We start from the raw sequence: 17414 nt of genomic DNA, 5'->3' as shown, positions 1-17414 counted from the left end.
TTGAATAGCCGGTGTGTGTGTGTGGGTGAGTGATTGAGAGAAGGTGTGAGGGCCTGGCTCGTACTCGCACATTCCCTCTGAGGGTGCAGTAGCTTTTACAAGGATTCAACCTAATCTCAACAACACACTAGGAAAATTTACCTTAAAATGCCATTTTAAGGTGTGAGTGAAACCTCTTAATCTTATATCTTAGGTGTCACCTAGGCCTAAGGGTTAAAATCCCTTAAAAAATCCCTTTATTTATTGTGATTAAGGGGGTAATTAAGGACAGTTTAAGTATCTTAATATTCCTTGATTAAGGGAATTTAAAAAAGTAAGGGGCAATTCATTAGGCGTTTCCCCTTAAAGGAATTATCCGGAGTAAAATGCACTTTAGATCAATTTACGGATGATTGGGAGTACATACGTTGAGTTGACATCAAAATCATGTCATTCGGATGTGTTTTGAGAGTTCGATTTTACCGTTTTTAGTCAAAACTCGTTAGCCTGGAAGTGACCAGGGCATGTCATTTCGCCGCTACAAAAGGCTATTTTTATACCTCTTCTAAAGTTCCAAACAACATTCCACTTACGTGGTAGTGAGTAGAGGGTCCCTAAAGCCAAACCGAAGTATCCCGAGGTCTTTATGTGGTCGGATAGAGAGTCCAGAATGAATTTCATCAAGCCAGTACCTTTCCGGAAATGTTGCTGCTGCAGCTGGCATCTTTAGGGGAAAGTCCATAGGAGTCGATTGCATCATGTCGTTGCACGACGTCACGAAATTCCAACCTGTTAGTAAGCTAGGGTGTGCTGTTGCATACAACTTCATTTCAATTTCAAAAGAAATACTGGACTGAATTTCCAGAGCGTGTTACTCGACAGTCGGCGAGTTTTGACTAAAAACGGTAAAATTGAACTTTCTCAAAACACATCCGAATGACATGATTTTGATGTCAACTCAACGTATGTACTCCCAATCATCCGTAAATTGATCTAAAGTGCATTTTACTCCGGATAATTCCTTTAATCAACCTTAATTTATGCACAGTTCTACTTAAAAACTACTTAATTATAGAAGGGTTGTAAGGTCAAAAGTAAGTCATTTATAAGGGGTTTAGTGAAAACAGTATGGAGGAAGGAAATTACATAGAGATGATGCACACATAGTGAACAGTTTTGATACTAAGCTTAATTAGCGTACCTGTGTTGTGTTGTGACAAATGTTGTTTACAAAACCAAACCTAATAGGTAGGTGTTACATCTGACATTTGTTGCCACCAAGTGGTCAATTTATGTACTACAAATCCACAGCATGTGTGGGAATAGGTAGTTTAGGCTTCAACTTTTAACCATAGAATCCTAGGCCTATATGATATGTAAATGCCGGACATCTGACATTTGTTGCCACCAAGTAGTCAATTTACATACTACAAATCCACAGCACGTGTGGGAATAGGTAGTTTAGGCTTCAACTTTTAACCATAGAGTCCTAGGCCTATATGATATGTAAACACTGGACCTATAATTATATAAACAATAACAACAACAGTAAAAAAATAATAATGATGATGAGAATGAACAGAATTAACTTTTTTTATTGAATACTGAATAATATAGCACACAAATACATGGTATCAGGTAGTATATTACACACCATGTTAAACGGAATATTCACATAAAGGGAATTTGGGCAATAAACTGATTCGAAACCGTTTATTGGCTGCATGGAACCGTGCTGATTGAGGAGGAGGTTGGAGTAGTGGTTTCTGTACAGCCCATCTACAGCTTGTTGTAGCCTCATGCCTTGGTGTACATGCGGGGCGCAGTGGTCAAGTCAAGTAGCCTAGAAATCTAGACGCACCCTACCGGCAGCAAATGTATTTGCAGCCAGGTTAGTCTAGCAACTCTCCGTTGGCTTGCGAGCTGGAAAAATCTGAAAAAAAAAACTTCAATTAGGCCAATCACATCGTGTATAGAGTCGGTGGGTGGGCTTAACATAATGACAGCAGAGTTGTGACGGTGAGTTGCCATACAGTCATGAGTGTTCAACGAGTTATCTGTGGACCTGTTTGGCCTACAGGCAAAATGGAGTGGGTCTAATGTAGAAGACAGGGGGGGTGTAATATGATCTTTAACTAACCACTTAAAGCACTTCATAACAACAGAGGTGAGAGCAACAGGGCGGTAATCGTTAAGGCAGCTCACTGTTGATTTCTTAGGGACTGGAATGATGGTGGACCTCTTGAAACATGCAGGGATAACAGACTGAAGCAGGGAGAGATTAAATATGTCCATAAAGACCTCAGCCAGTTCAGATGTGCAAGCCTTGAGAACGCAACATGGGATGTTGTCAGGTCCTGGAGCTTTATGTGTATTGATTTACACACATCTCTTTCAGATAACTGAAATGGGCAGCAATCTTGCTCTAACTTTGACCTGATGTCATTCTCAAAGCGGGCATAGAAGGGCAAGAGAAGCAGACCTCTGCTCTGACGCTCTCTTCTCTGTAGTCCATGGGCGGACTGGCCATCTGGCATACCGGACATTTTCCCGGTGGGCCGACGCACCTTTTGGGCCGATAGAATAGGCTATATAATTTAATCAAGTTGATACAGTGTCGGCCCAAAAGGAAGGACAATCACCGGCCCATTGGTTACATTTCCATATTGACACTAGACTGATCCAATGAAAGCTCACGTCAGGCCCCACCCCTCGCATTTTGGCTCAGAGCCAGGATTTTGTGAGCCGTCAAAAGTTAATCGAAGTTGCCTACACGAAATTGCGGCGGGTGCCAGCAGTGACAATAGTGCAAAAGTAACGCCAGTGTAAAAGCTTCAAAAATACAATATTGCAAGTTGGCTAGCATATGTCAGCAACATGTTGAAGTTCGTTGAGTTTGAACGAGCATGTAAGCAACCATACAGAGCAGAAGGACAGTGAGCAGGTGGTGGAGCCTAGTTGAGGCTACATGATAAGAACTCAGTGGTGGAGCAGGTAGGCTACTGTATGTGTGACATGCCAAGCTGACGATGATGATTATGATGACTTACGGTAATGATATGGGAATGATAAAGTAAGGCCGTGCTGTGATTATAATAACAAATAGCGCAACTTAAATTTTCTAAATGAATGATTTGCAAACCCAGACAGCAAAATAGTGTCAAATCGACGTTAATTGTTGGTCGGATTGATCAGTTTCCGTCAGACGCCCAAAATTTATCGATGGCATGAGTGGTGGTTGGTCTCTCAAAGTAGAGAAGGGTTCTATCTTGGAAGGGTTATCATGGTAAAGAAGGGCTAAAAGACTGTAGACTGACGGAAATGTAGGTTACAAAACGTCACGTCATGCACAAGCCAACTAAGCTACAGTATGTATAACCTTTACGATAGGCTACTGGAAGACACTAAAGATAATTAGTTCATGTAGCTGTACTGTTCCAAAATGTACCAGCAATGTAGGTAGGTAGTATAGCCTACAGGAATAAAATATTTCCAGCAACAGCCCTGTTTATTTTGTGTTGTTTCAGTTGTCCTACAGTGATAACTGGTATAAATTACATTAATGTCTAAGACAGTCTGGGTAATTTAACTCTTTACACATAGGCTTCAGTAATTGTTGGTGCTGCTGTCAATTGTAGCCCATTGAATAATTTGAAATGATACTTTGAAGGCCTAGGCTACATCACTTTCAGTGCTCCATGACAGTTGAAAATATATGCATATTTAAGGGTAATGCAAAGATTTTGTATTTAATTAGGTGTGCCGACCGATTTGAGGGCCGCTTGGGCCAAATATGCCAGGGCCGATTTTTGGTCCCAGTCCACCCCTGCCCAAGGGTTTGTTGTGAGACAAGTCCTGAAACCACAGCAACAATATTTTTGTAGATTTGTTTGTGTATTGTTGTCAGACAACCGGTGTGAGTTATGACACACCTCCTGTAATAACATTTTCAACACTTCACACTTCCTTGTTCTTCCTGTGTGGGTCATTCAAGTGTCAGTGTCAGGCTGTTTCCACACAACAGACTGGGGCTATTTGTTATTATAATCCCAGCACTGCCTTACTATGTTCTCATTAGGCTACCATATCATTAAATTATCGCAATTAATAAGTCATCATAATCATCAGTCAGCATGGCATGTCACAGCCTACCTGCTCCACCACTGAGTTCTTATCATGTAGCCTCAACTAGGCTCGCACTCCACCTGCTCACTGTCCCTTGCTCTGCTTGCTTACATCCTCGTTCAAACTCAACGAACTTCAACATGTTGCTGACATATGCTAGCCTACTTGCAATATTGTATTTTTGAAGCTTCTACATTGGTGTTAATTTTGCACAATTGTCACTACCGACACCCGCCGCAATTTCGTGTAGGCAACTTCGATTAACTTTTGACGCGCTCACAGAATCCTGGCTCTGAGCCAAAATGGGAGGGGTGGGGTCTGACGTGAGCTGTTATTGGATCAGTCCAGTGTCAATATTGAAATGTAACCAATGGGCCGCTGATTGTCCTTCCTTTGGGCCGATCATTGGCCAAAATAATTTAATTATATAGCCTATTCTATCCTCCCAAAAGGTGCGTCGGCCCACCGGGAAAATGCCCGGTATGCCAGATGGCCAGTCCGCCCATGCCCTTGGAAAAAACAGTAATGTCATTATGGTCATTTATTACACGGTTCACAAGGCAAGTAGAACGCTCTATTGACTTGAATGGGCTTTCCAAAGTTCTACGGTAAAATATTTTCATGTAATTACCGCTGCAAACATATAGTTACCGCTGTCAATGGCAACGGAGTTTGTGCTTCTACTTCAGGTATTTAATATCACTACGCAAGAACTGGAACTTCATTCAAAAGTGAAAGCAGACGGTTGATCAGCTGTGTTCTAAAGAATGTTTGATTCAACGTGTGTGTTGTTGCGAACTAGTCATATTGTGGGAAGTTTATTATTTAGTTTTGTCAAGTAGCCGTGTAATAAGCAGGATAATGTCTAGAATGCCGGTCATTATTGGGAAAATAAGTCCCTTCAGGGCAGAACAAGAGCTCTCCGCTTTGCATCGGGACTTATTTTCCCAAAAATGACCGTTCTTTACATTATCCTTTACATGCAGTTAAGTATGATGGCCTGAGTAGATCATTACAGATCACCTGCCAGATTCTTTACCAGTTCACCAATTCATGAACCTTTTCAAATTCCTTTGTAGGAAACACACAGTTAGGAGGCAATATATGTTTCTACCAATGGACAGCGGATTATGGTACAAATAAGACAGTAAGCAATATGCATATTCAAATAAACATCAGAGTTGGGAAGTAACTGAATACATTTATTTCGAATTAACCTACTTATTTAAAATACAAAATATGAGTAACTGTATTTAAAAGTTACAATTTAAATGGGTGGCATTCAGAATACAGTTACTGATAAATGTAAGGGATTATATTTTAAATCACTGTAACACGTAGCCTAGGCCAAGGCTTTTCAAACTCAAATAAATTAACAATAAATCCTTGTATTGTAGCTACGCCTCATCTCCCTCCTCCTCATTTAGGCCTCAACATTTCTACATTTACATGTATTGATTTAGCAGACGCTTTTATCCAAAGCAACTTACACATGTCAGTTATATTACAAGGGCCATTGTCCAGCAACTCAGGGTTAAGTGCCTTGCTCAAGGAACAACAGTTGAAACCGGGTATTGAACCGACAACTTTCGCCAGCTACTGCATGAGAGCGATCCATTTTATTTAATCTCAGGTTTAGGTTCATGCTCCTTCCCTCATGCATTCAGGTTTATGAAGTTTACTTGATTGTTCAACTATATTTGGTCAAATTTGGTTTGTTTTGTTTTTACCTTACATATAGTTTGACTGATACTTTTAACATGTAGGCCTAAACTTACTGTTTATTGCATTAATACGCTGTTAATTTATTAACCATTAATATCACTCCTTGTGTGCCATGTCATTACAACAAGCTTGTAGTATAGGCCTACTATTTGGTATTATTGTAGGTAATTGTTTTGTGCCTGGGTGGAGGGCTGCGGGCCAAAACTAAATGTAAAAGTCGTGGTCCATTCAATTGAAATGTATTGCATTTTTGTGCAAACATTAACATTCTATAAAAGGTAGACTATTTTTAAAAAAAATAAAAACACTACTCTTTACTGTGATTGTCTTGTCACTGTGTTTACAGTACTTTTATTAGTATCATGAAATGATTGAACATCCATATGGCTGTTTTAAGGAGTAGACATATACGATGTATCTGAAGCAATCAAAATCTTTAAAGAACAGCATATGGAGCAATTCTATGTCTTGGAAGAAGTTATTTGCATCAAAATGAATGAATAATTAATATAGAATTGACATTCTTTAAAACAATCTTTTTTCCCCAAAAATGGAGTCATATTTAAATGGAAACCATATTTTCAAAACGTTTTGTGCAACACAATGTATCCATACATTTGAAGTTGAATTCATATTAAGGAATAATACAATAAATATTCATAAAATATTACACATAAGTGTAGTAATACCCCCACTTCCCTTCATCGCCCCATCCAAACAATGGTGGCCAGATAGTGAACAGCAACTAGTCTTTGAGTTAATAGAACGTTGAGATAGAATTAAATTCTGACTAGAGCGCTGGCCAAAAAAAAACCCTGATTGCAGGCCAAATTTGTGAATCAGCACGTTACGATGCAGATGGATTTATGCTTGTGTCAAAATTGTTATTATTGGGCAAACAAGAAATTCAGTAGAAGGGGGTCACTTGCGCTTCAGCCTGGTTGGTGCTCACGGAACAGGACACAGAAGTCAAAAAGGGAGATCCAAGGTCTAACAGGAGCCAAGGAGCAGGACCTGAGCACTCAATGCTTTAACGTGTTTTTATTTGTGCAAACTGACTAACGTTTCGACGCCCATGCGTCTTCTTTAGAGTCAAACAGTCAATGGCAATGATGTACAGTTTTTAAAGAGTCAGATACTAACATCTTCCTAGGCATTGGTTACTGGCCTAAGTGGGTGTGGTACATCAATTAACCAGTCCTGTGTAAGCACTCAGATGTAGACAGAAAAGGAAAAACAAACCACAAAAAAGGAAAATACATATATCTATGTATATATACATTCAACACCTTCAAAGAAGAAGTACATGTAGAAGTATAGAAAATAAATATACATACAGACTCAACATTTATACAGGTACCTCAAAGTGTGGATTATAAAAACAAGAGAGGCCAAGTTCCTCATTAAGACCATTAGGGTCTACTGTGTTCAGAGTGAAAATCCAGAAAGCCTCTCTTTGTAGTAGGGACCTCACTATGTCCCCTCCTCGTTGGGAGGGTAGGATTTTCTCAATCCCCCAAAATTTAAGGGACGCCTTGGAGCCATGATTCGCTTGCACATAATGTCTCGCAACAGCATAGTCCATATTCCGGTTACGGATAGCTGCTTTGTGTTCTGCAATGCGTAGTTTCAGGGGGTGTTTAGTTTGGCCCACATAGACCAAGCCACAAGGACATTTCAACATGTAAATCACATGGGTGGTGTTGCAATTAATAAATGAGTTGATGTTGTATTTTTTGCCTGACTGGGGATGGGAAAATTGCTTCCTGTCACAAGAGTTCGAACAATGAGTACAATGTCCACATCTGTAAAAACCCAGAGGAGGAGCCGGCAACCATGTAGGTTTTGGTGGAGGGCTCATGGTCGTGTGAACCAACCTGTCTGGAGCCTGGAGCGAGGACGTTTAAAAGTAATACGCGGCAGTTCTGCGCATATGTCTTTAAGAGCTGGATCGCTCTGCAAGACGTGCCAGTGTTTCTTAATGACATGTTTTAATTCTCCACCAATATGCGAGAATTCTGTGGAGAAACAGAGTCTTTGCTTCGAGGCGCGTTTGGTTTTAACCAGGAGGTGTGCTCGTTGCGTCGATCTGGCTCGTACATAGGCTGTGGAGATGTCGCTTTCAGCATAGCCCCTACTGCGTAAGCGCTCTATCATTTCTGCTGCACCGAACTCAAACTCAAACTCAAACCGCGCTCACTGCTGCAATTCCTTCTGAGTTGTAAAAATTGGCCAATGGGAATATTTTTAATAAGTTGTTTGGGGTGATGGCTATCTGCTCTGAGGAGGGTATTTCTACTGAGGGGTTTGCGATAGATTGATGTTTCTAGACCTCTTTGGGAATTTTTGTAGATGGTCAAGTAAAGGAAATTAACATTATCTGTAGAGTGTTCCACTGTGAACCTTAAAAAGGGTGTCGTGGAGTTAATATAGGCCACGAATTGATCTAATTCCAGAGAAGTCCCCATCCAAATAAAGAATACATCGTCAATGTACCTCTTCCAAAGAGGGATTTTAGGGAGGAATAGGTTGTTCACAGGATTGTCAATAAACTTAGCTTCCCATAAACCCATTACTAGGCATGCGTATGACGGTGCGAAGCAACTACCCATACTGACCCCACGCTTCTGTAAGTAATAAGAGCCCGCATATTGGAAATAATTCACTGTTAAAACAACTTCGGACAGTGTCAGTAAGAATTCATTGGGAGGAGCTGTGTCAGTGGCCCGTCTTGAAAAGAAGTGTAGTAGCGCCTCGGTCCCTGCTTCATGAGGAATGCGTGTATATAAACTTTGCACGTCACAAGTTACCAGCATGAAATCATAGTCGCATTCAAACGAATACAAGTCTCAATATGTCAGATGTGTCACGATGGTAGTTCACATACATATTTTTTCAAGAAAAAGTCCAGATACTGTGACAGAGGCTCAGTTAAGCAGCCAATACAAGACACAATGGGCCTGAGTGGTGGATCAATCAGGGATTTATGTATCTTGGGAAGTCCATAAAACACGGGACATACAGGATGTTTCACAGTCAAAAAGTCTTTTTCTTTTTCAGTAATCCAATCCCTTTGTAATGCCTTCTCCAATAGCTGATCAATCTCCGCTTTATGGTGTTTATTCAGTGTCGTTATGGAAAGGTGGTGAGTGGTTAAAACACAAATTATAATAATTTGCTAGGGTATTCTAGCAACTCTCCGTTGGCTTGCGAGCTGGAAACATTAAACTTCAATAAGGCCAATCACATCGTATATACTGTATAGAGTCGGTAGGCGGGCTTAACATAATGATTGATGGCAGAGTTGCAACGGTTCGTGGTGAATTCCCTGCTACTTGAAAACAAAGAAGATGGATGTTGCTGTTGGCAAACAGCGTGACATGAGTTAAGCTTTTTTTAAGTTGGCAAAAGTTTGAACTAGCCAATAGCTCCGCTGGTGGGAAAACGCATGGGACTCATGAGTTGTAGCCCTATCCTATAGCGTGCAGAGGGAATTTGAAAGACAACCGATTATCCCGCCCCTCAAACTGGGCACTGCGAATGGTGAGTCCCCAGACCCTACATCTTGATGTGGGTCTAGCTCATCAGGCTACCTTTTGTGCATTCAATTCTTATTGTCTAGCATGAAGAATAATATGATACAGTACTGAAAATATTTACTTTACATATATACATATATAACATATTCTGCTGATGATAGTGAAAGTGTGTGAAATACAAAGGCAGATACAGATCTGAAGAAAAAGGCACATGTTCCCAAGCAAATGTCACCCATCACAGGAATTGATATTGTGACGACGTGACACCCACAGCAACGCTGAGATCAGATAAAGCACACACACTCGCACACATACATGATATCAATATCATTTGGTAAAAAAGAAGGAAGAACTTCTGGTCACTTTGGAGAGAAAGTGTCTTTGTTCCTTCTCTAGTTAGGTCTCTAGTCAGTTAGTCTAGATCAGTGGTCACCAACCTTTTTGAGCCCAAGATCCCTGACCTCGCCCTGAACAAAGTCAAGATCTACCATGAAGCGTCAAAAGAGAATCAAAGCTAAAATACTTCCAATTTAAGGTCTTTTATTTAGGCAAAGGTATCAGGTCAAAAATAGCCTATCAACGCCATACATAATTTGAGTTGCGGGTTTTGAATAAATCATGCGCTATACCAATAATCCTGCGCTGATTTTTTGGCCCTGTAAACGTTGGCGACCATGCAGGAATTTGGTGACTGTGCTTTTATTTTTCCTGTTATTCTCTGGATCTACTGGGCAAGTCCTAAAGATCTACAGGTCGATCGCGATCGACGGGTTGGCGACCACTGGTCTAGATAGTTTCTGTTTACAGTTAACGGTATCACTAATACAGAAAGACTACCCGATCCACGAGCACCAAACCCACAGCATACATTCAGGCACCACAGTACAGCGTCTTCATCTATGGTTTCCATACAGTACATCAGCATTTTTATTGATGTAAATTTGCAAAATGAACATTTCGACTCAATACAGCCTGCACTGTGCAAAATGACACCTATTTGAGGTCCCTGTCGAGGTACACTCCCCAGAATGTTTTTGTCCCATGTGGACCGTAAATATCGACCAGCGACCAGTTAGAGCTCAGTTTCACCTGGAGTCTGTCTTCCTTGCGGAAAAATATCCTGGCCATGCTGTGTGTGGTTCTCCCCCAGTACTTTTCTGTGCACGACACAGTCTCTAAGGAACTGATAACGTTCTTAGGTTTTGTGTAACTGTATCTCAGCAGACTCCGCTTGATCACTTCGTGAATCAGGACCACGTTGTCTCCCTTGCAGATGAAGTTTTCTGTGAAACGGTAGGATATCTGCAGGTAGATGATGTAAAAGCCCTTTTTGGGAATGACCAGGCTCCGTTCGCTGTCATTGTACTCCATGTTGAGGTCCTCTTTGGAGCTGTTCTGCCAACTAAGGACTCCATCGACATCGCTGCAAACTAACAGAAGTACAAAATAGTGGGCTAGAGGGCAGCAGCCAGTTAAAAACAAAATATGCTGTAGTACTTACTTACATATCTGCACTTGTCTTAAGATAATCCTTGCCATTCCCAGCTACATGCTAACTGCATCTCAACTGACTTTGTATCCACATGCTACATAGTGAAAGGTACATTTATTATTATTTATTAAAGGTATTAAAGATATTATGATTATGATTATTTGTATTAATATGTATCTCTATATCTAATCTAATGCAATCTTAGTATTAATAATAACTATATTCATTTTCTGCAGCATATATCGTATTTTGTTTATTACTGTTGCATATGTTGAAACCAAATTCCTTTGTGTATAACTCTCTCTATATAACACTATACAGTACCATTGATATACTTATTCAGGGGCGTAGATTTGCGTGGGGACCGAAGGACGTGTCCACACCAATGTCAAATTACGACTGAAATGTCCCAACCAATATTCAGGTTGAAATTAGTGTTGTCACGATACCAAAATTATGACTTCGATACGATACCTGGCATAAATATCACGATGCTCGATACTGAAACGATACTACGGCGAAATCCTAAGATATCTGGAAAAGAAAGGACTCATACATTCTCCAAGTGTATTGAGTCATTTGTGTTGAATTCGGTGCACTTTTGTAGTGTGCAGGTCAATTCTGGGTTTTAAACTTCCTACATAATTATTATTTTTATAGTCAGTAAAATAGTAGTACTTTGTGTGATTAAGTCCTTTATTTTTTGTTGTTTTTTTGGCTATTCTGCAGCAAGTAGGCTAGCCTATTTGTTTATCTTGCACAGATGCACTGTAAAACTCATGACAAGACATGTCATCTCACGCTACGCTATCAGCGTAATATACGTGACTCGCAGTGGCTCAAACGAAAAGTGCATTCTCTGTTGGGATAGTGATGACCGACAAACTGAGAGGGATAAATGACAGCAGCAAAGTTTCCCTTTAGATATATACTTTATATGGCAAGTTCAAAGACAGATATTGATGTAAATGTCATAAAGTATGCTGATATATGGCACCAGTGGGTTCACTCTTTGACATACAGTAGACAAATCCCTTCATTAAAATTCTATTTTGACATCACAAAAACTAAAGCTTTAAAAGTAACGGCGTGCACATACTGGCATATTGGAAGACCACATTTCACTGGTAGAAGCACTAGCAATTTGCTTGCCTAAAAGGGTGTCTGTTTGTGTCATTACACTAAAACACAATAAAGTTACTGTATGTCCACTCTTCCGATTCACTATCCTTGCCATCAACTTTGATTCTGCATAGGAGGCACCTCATCTGATTCTGGCCCTTGTGGAGCCAAATCTGCTGATTAAAGACCAGAGTGCTGCCAAATTTGTCACTATATTCAGTAGTCTGAAAATATTGTACAGGGTGTCAAGACACAGAATAATGACAGAACTGTAAGATCAAATTCAAAAACGTTTGAAGTCTACCCAAACGTATGCAAAGGGAATAGAAATAAATTGTATTGCATATAGCCTACCAGCTTAATTAATGTCAATTTAAAGACTATATTAGGCTATGCAGTTTATATGCTGTTTCCGTTGATAGTTACAGGAATCCACGTTGTTGTTAATAGTGTTGCTTCTAGCCCACGCCCAGGACGCACACATTTGCTGCTCTTATTTTTTCATTATTATATGTGCCCTCTTATTTACTTATTTAACTTTTTTGTTTTTGAATGTTATGTTTGTCTGTGGACTTAAAATTGGTAAAATATGTCTTGTCTTCACCGTGGGTTAGTGAGAAACGTAATTTCGATCTCTTTGTATGTCTGGAACATGTGAAGAAATTGACAATAAAGCTGACTTTGACTTTGACTTTGACTTTGACACATTGCATGAGCGCGCATAGGCATTCCATTTGAGTAAGCCTACTACTGATATGATGTAGAACTGCAAATGTGTCTTGACGCCGCCGTTTGTAAGATCAAAACTAAGATGTTCTAAGATGCACACAATGGCAGTGAAATGCCGCTGACGTTTGTGAGATCAAAATAAGATCAAATAAGACGTTCTAAATGGAACGCGATGTAATTAAGCTGTTCAGATTTTTCCAGGCGTCTTGGAGACGTATTTGTGCTGACAGGGTACCAATTGTAGGCCTAGGCTATGTCTCTATAGTTGATGACACCAAATTAATAAGCATTTCCTGATTGGGGAAGCCTTTTTAATCTCTTTTTCTTTCAGTCAGCGATTCCAGAATACCATTCAATCTTGCTATTAAATCTTGCAAATAATCAGACGTGGGAAGCACCGCCGTGTCAGTAGCCAAGGGCATTTCTACACAGAAACAAGTGGCTTGGTGCTTTCAACGTCTTTGACTCCCTGCATTTCTACATGTTCGTGACAAAAAGTGTGTGTGTGTGTGTGGGGGGGGGGGTGAATCCACGCGTGCTATCGATATGCCCCTGGAGAACTTATTTTACTTTCGTTTTAATCTGACAAAAAGTGTGGGGGATAGAAAAGTGTGGAGCCTACGTCATAACACCCACATCCCCACGCTTGCTAGGCTAGCCTACAACTATAACTATTCTATTAATGAATTATTAATTATAATTACCTGTTGCTTCTTTTACAGGAGATACCTTTACAAAAGACACAAGAGAATGATAAACGATTAACATCTTGGTTGAATGCAAAAGGTGATTCTATCATTTCCAATAATGTAGAAAAAGGTGCGCACATCTAAATGTTAAAAAACATTAGATGTGCGCACAGGGAAGTCCTTTAACGTCAAAGGTATTATTATTACCTGTAACACGTTGAATGTCATATACATGCTAAAATGCCCGTGTGGCTTGGCATATATCGGCAAAACCACACGGCCATTAAAGACCAGAATATCCTAGCATTATTCACCCCTTGCAGACACGTGACTTGCATATTGCACACTAGCACTTGAAGCACTTTGCACTCGGCACTTTAATCACTTGCATCATGTGATGTCAGGTGTTCAATTAGTATAAGTATGGGCTGCTAGGTACCTGTCTTATGTCTGAGGAAGGGCAGTGTGTCCCGAAACGTCACATGTGGTGAATAAAAAGAAAAAAATAATGGAGCTCTAGTGTGCGGACTTCACTAGTGTGTCTAGTGTGCGGACTTCTTTGTCATTTTTATTGTCAAATTTTGATTCTATCATTTCCAACATCAGATGGCCGATTAGGCAGAAGATATTGGCAAGACATTTAACCCAATTTTGATTAAGCCAGGTTCTTCGTTGATACCAACTGACCTTTTGAAAGGGCTGTCTATCTGCTGACTATAAAACATTAGTTGCTGTGGGGCAGCCGTGGCCTACTGGTTATCTTAGGTTAGCTTCGGACTTGTACCTGGAGGATTGCCGGTTCGAACCCCGACCAGTAGGAACGGCTGAAGTTCCCTTAAGGCTTAAGCAAGGTACCTAACCCCTCACAGCTCCCGCTGTAACAGGCAGCTCACTGCGTCGGCATTAGCTTCACCTCACTGTGTGTGCACTCTGTGTTGAGTGTGTTTCACAAATGCACGAATTGGGATAAACGCAGTAAATGAATGATCCCTCAAAAAGAGTATAAGCATGGGCGTCGGAGCCATTATACGAGAGTGGGACGTGTCCCACCCACTTTTTAAAATTGTTAGTTTGGACCCCCCCAAACCATCTGATCATGCATTCATTGATCGTCCACTGGGCTGTAATGGAAACCTTATTGCATAGCCAAGTAGCCTATTGAGTTATTTTTTAAATTATGCATGATTTACTTTTTAGTAATTTCGTAGGCTGGAATGCTGCGAGTCGTGGCAACAATTGTGTTTAAATGTAGTAGCGTGATTCAGCCTCTGGCAAGCTCTGGCAAGGCGACAAGCGACTGAGCTTGAGAGTGACATGTTGGAGACCCAGCTGGAAAGTCAGTGGCCGAATGCACGCAAGAGTTGTACACATAAGAAACACCCAGAGTTTGGGGGTGCCAACACGCGTAACTCCCTCTATCGCGCGTAAATGACACAGGGGAGAATTCTGGCAGGGTGAAATATGCGTAGTTACGCGTTTTTTTTACTTTACGCACGCACTTGGGTTAATTCCCCTTAGTGTTTTGTTGTGCCTATACAGTGTTGGAAGTAACGCATTATAAAAGTGGCATAATGTAGGCCTAATGGGCCTAATTTGCTGTAACGTGATAGGCTAATGTAAGGCATTACAAAACAATTGGTAAATATTTTACTCAGGAGTCGGGACGAAGTAACGCGCGTTAATGCATTTTAACCCGAAATGAAGTGGTATTTTGTTTTTATAAGCATATACAAATTCGCCAACAACGTCGCGAGATCAACAGAGGAGAAAAATTCCGTGTAAATTGTATAATGTTATCTCCTGTCAGGCCTAGGCTATAGGCTACTTTCAAGATGATTGTGGCTGCAGCAAGTCGGACTCTACATTTGCGCCATGGACATAAAGGCCTGCTTGAGCATATGAAGGCAGAACATTCATTCATATCACAGAGGGTAGGCCTCTGACTCTGGGTGGACTGGGTGGAATGCTAACCTGACCCTAGCCAGATGAATGTCGTTCCGCTTAGCTCCGCCTAGCTTCACTCACATCCATCTGGGACCTCTTCCATTGAGAGTGATTTCTCCAACCAACTTTATGGTTTAGCCAATCAGGGCCTTAGGGCGGGAGTTTCATATATGTGACATAAGCGTAGAAGCGACTGTGAGTCTGTTATTAAGCGTCCACGGGTTGGCCGATGTGAGTGGTTGAAGTAGCACGTCAATAGATGACGGACAAGTGGCTTATTCAATCATATGCAAGCATTTTTTGATTAGGCCCAGCCTTCTGAAGCAACACTTCAATGGATCGGTTCCAGATGGATGAGTGGAGCTAGGCGGAGCGAAATTCATCTGGCTATTGCCAGGTTAGTGGAATGCCGCCTAGATTAAAAAAGTTAAAGCAGATAGGCTACACACCTTCCGAAATCGCCTGTTTTCCGTTGTATGTTGACAGCTGCTGGACTTAGGGTTGCCACCTGTGTCTGACAAAAATCCTGGACATTTTGACCATCCAATCGACCTTTTTGTTTGTAAGCAACGGCGCCTTTCGCACATCTAACCCAAGATAAAAACCGTCATTCTAAGCGACAATTGTATAGCTAAAATTAGTAAGAATGACAATTTCTAATTATTTGTTTAGTTAATTGCTTTATTTAATAGCAGACCTTTATTATTTTGTTATATTTTCAACAGTTTTTAGTTGTGCACACCTAGGGGGCAGTATTGAGAAAGAAGGGGGAATACATAATTAGGTTCTGCTTCTTTGCTTATGTGGAATAAAAACAAATAATGTCATTGAGTGTCCAGGATTTTATTTTTATTTTCCTGGACAGACCATGAAAATCCTGGACAGGTGGCAACCCTAGGTGGACTGGACGGTGGAAGAATAACGATTTTTTTTAACTCTCAATTACTGTGACTGTGTGTCACCCTGGCGTTCGTTAGGACCGTACCACTGGAGGAGGGGCCGCTCATAAACTCCCCTTAATTGCAAATATAGACTAGATATAGCTGCGACTTCCAAACAGTTTTTGTGAGTGCTACTTTGTTAATATTTGGGGAAACTGCGAGTAAGGGGCTGCGACCGTTCTACATGTAGGCTGCTAAGGTGCCGCGAAGGCGCAGCAAATGAACTTCAGAAACAATATATTTAAGCTCACGACATTCAGACTGGCACAAAAAGTTAACGCCCCACCGGGAATCCTCCCGAAGATCCCGATAGCCACTCCGGGGTTGCATTCAAAGCATTAAATAACTTAATTGAACAGATATTGCAACTGCATGGTTAACTATAGCCTACAATGAGGTTAATAAAGCTGGTTCCGAATTAGTCATTGAATTAATAGCTTTATTTTGTTATATATAAGTATCTAAATAACCTGTTAAAATGTACCAGAATTCAGGAAATTGCATCTAGTCCAAAAGAAAAATTCTGGGGGAGGACCCCCATACCCCCCGCTGAAATGTCCCACCCACTTTCAGAATGCCTCCGACGCCCATGGGCCTACTATACTGCCGCAAGCTTGCAGAACGTCAACAAAATGTGTTTCCCTTACCGTTGACTGTACACCCAATAGGTGAAAGACCACCAAGGTGCATGCAAATGTAGAAATGACCACAGATGCAGTGAAGGAGATGCACACTTTACAATTAATTTCACTTCGACACTGCGCCAGTCTGTGATGGGCGAGCTCCATATCGACTCGTCTTTCCATGTCGAATTTGCTCCATTTGGAAGGCGATTAAAAATCCCGGCTATTTATCCAGTCGTGACTCGTGTAGGCCTACGCCCCAAAGTGAGCAGCAGTGCATTATTTGCATAGGTGGTTTCGAATAGGCTCGACTACTCAGACGTAGACCAACCGTGTCCGCGGAAGTATCAGGGCAATTTGTTGCGCTCCCGCACGTACGTCGCCTTGGTGGGGACAACCAGCGGGCAACAATAACTGGAGGCCAATGAAGCAACACGTTCATTTTTGATTGGACGAGAGGCATTCAATGAGTGATCACGAGTGGAAATGTCACTGGCATTTTACAA

The 17414-nt window shown here is 41.0% G+C and overlaps 1 protein-coding gene across 1 annotated transcript; it reads right to left on the bottom strand.

Moving 5' to 3' along the window:
* Window positions 1-9468: 9468 nt before the first annotated feature.
* Window positions 9469-17287, bottom strand: LOC125294133. Its single transcript, XM_048242528.1, has 3 exons — window positions 16933-17287; window positions 13416-13440; window positions 9469-10798 (listed from the first exon to the last, which is right to left on the bottom strand). The coding sequence occupies exons 1-3, from the start codon at window positions 17089-17091 to the stop codon at window positions 10362-10364; spliced, it is 621 nt and encodes a 206-aa protein (XP_048098485.1). The 5' UTR covers window positions 17092-17287; the 3' UTR covers window positions 9469-10361.
* Between the last annotated feature and the right edge of the window lie 127 nt (window positions 17288-17414).

The sequence above is a fragment of the Alosa alosa genome, chromosome 5, assembly GCF_017589495.1.
Source record: "Alosa alosa isolate M-15738 ecotype Scorff River chromosome 5, AALO_Geno_1.1, whole genome shotgun sequence".
Classification (NCBI taxonomy): Eukaryota; Metazoa; Chordata; class Actinopteri; order Clupeiformes; family Clupeidae; genus Alosa; species Alosa alosa.
This window is presented reverse-complemented; position numbering and strand designations above follow the sequence as displayed.

What these genes read in the sequence shown, in the direction of transcription:
- LOC125294133 (XM_048242528.1), bottom strand. Translation starts at nt 17,091, where the DNA reads ATGGAAAGACGAGTCGATATGGAGCTCGCCCATCACAGACTGGCGCAG. An exon ending in TATTGGGTGTACAGTCAACG is followed by an intron (nt 13,441 to 16,932) that starts GTAAGGGAAACA and finishes TCTTTTGTAAAG; the next exon opens with GTATCTCCTGTAAAAGAAGC. An exon ending in TCCTGTAAAAGAAGCAACAG is followed by an intron (nt 10,799 to 13,415) that starts GTAATTATAATT and finishes TACTTCTGTTAG; the next exon opens with TTTGCAGCGATGTCGATGGA.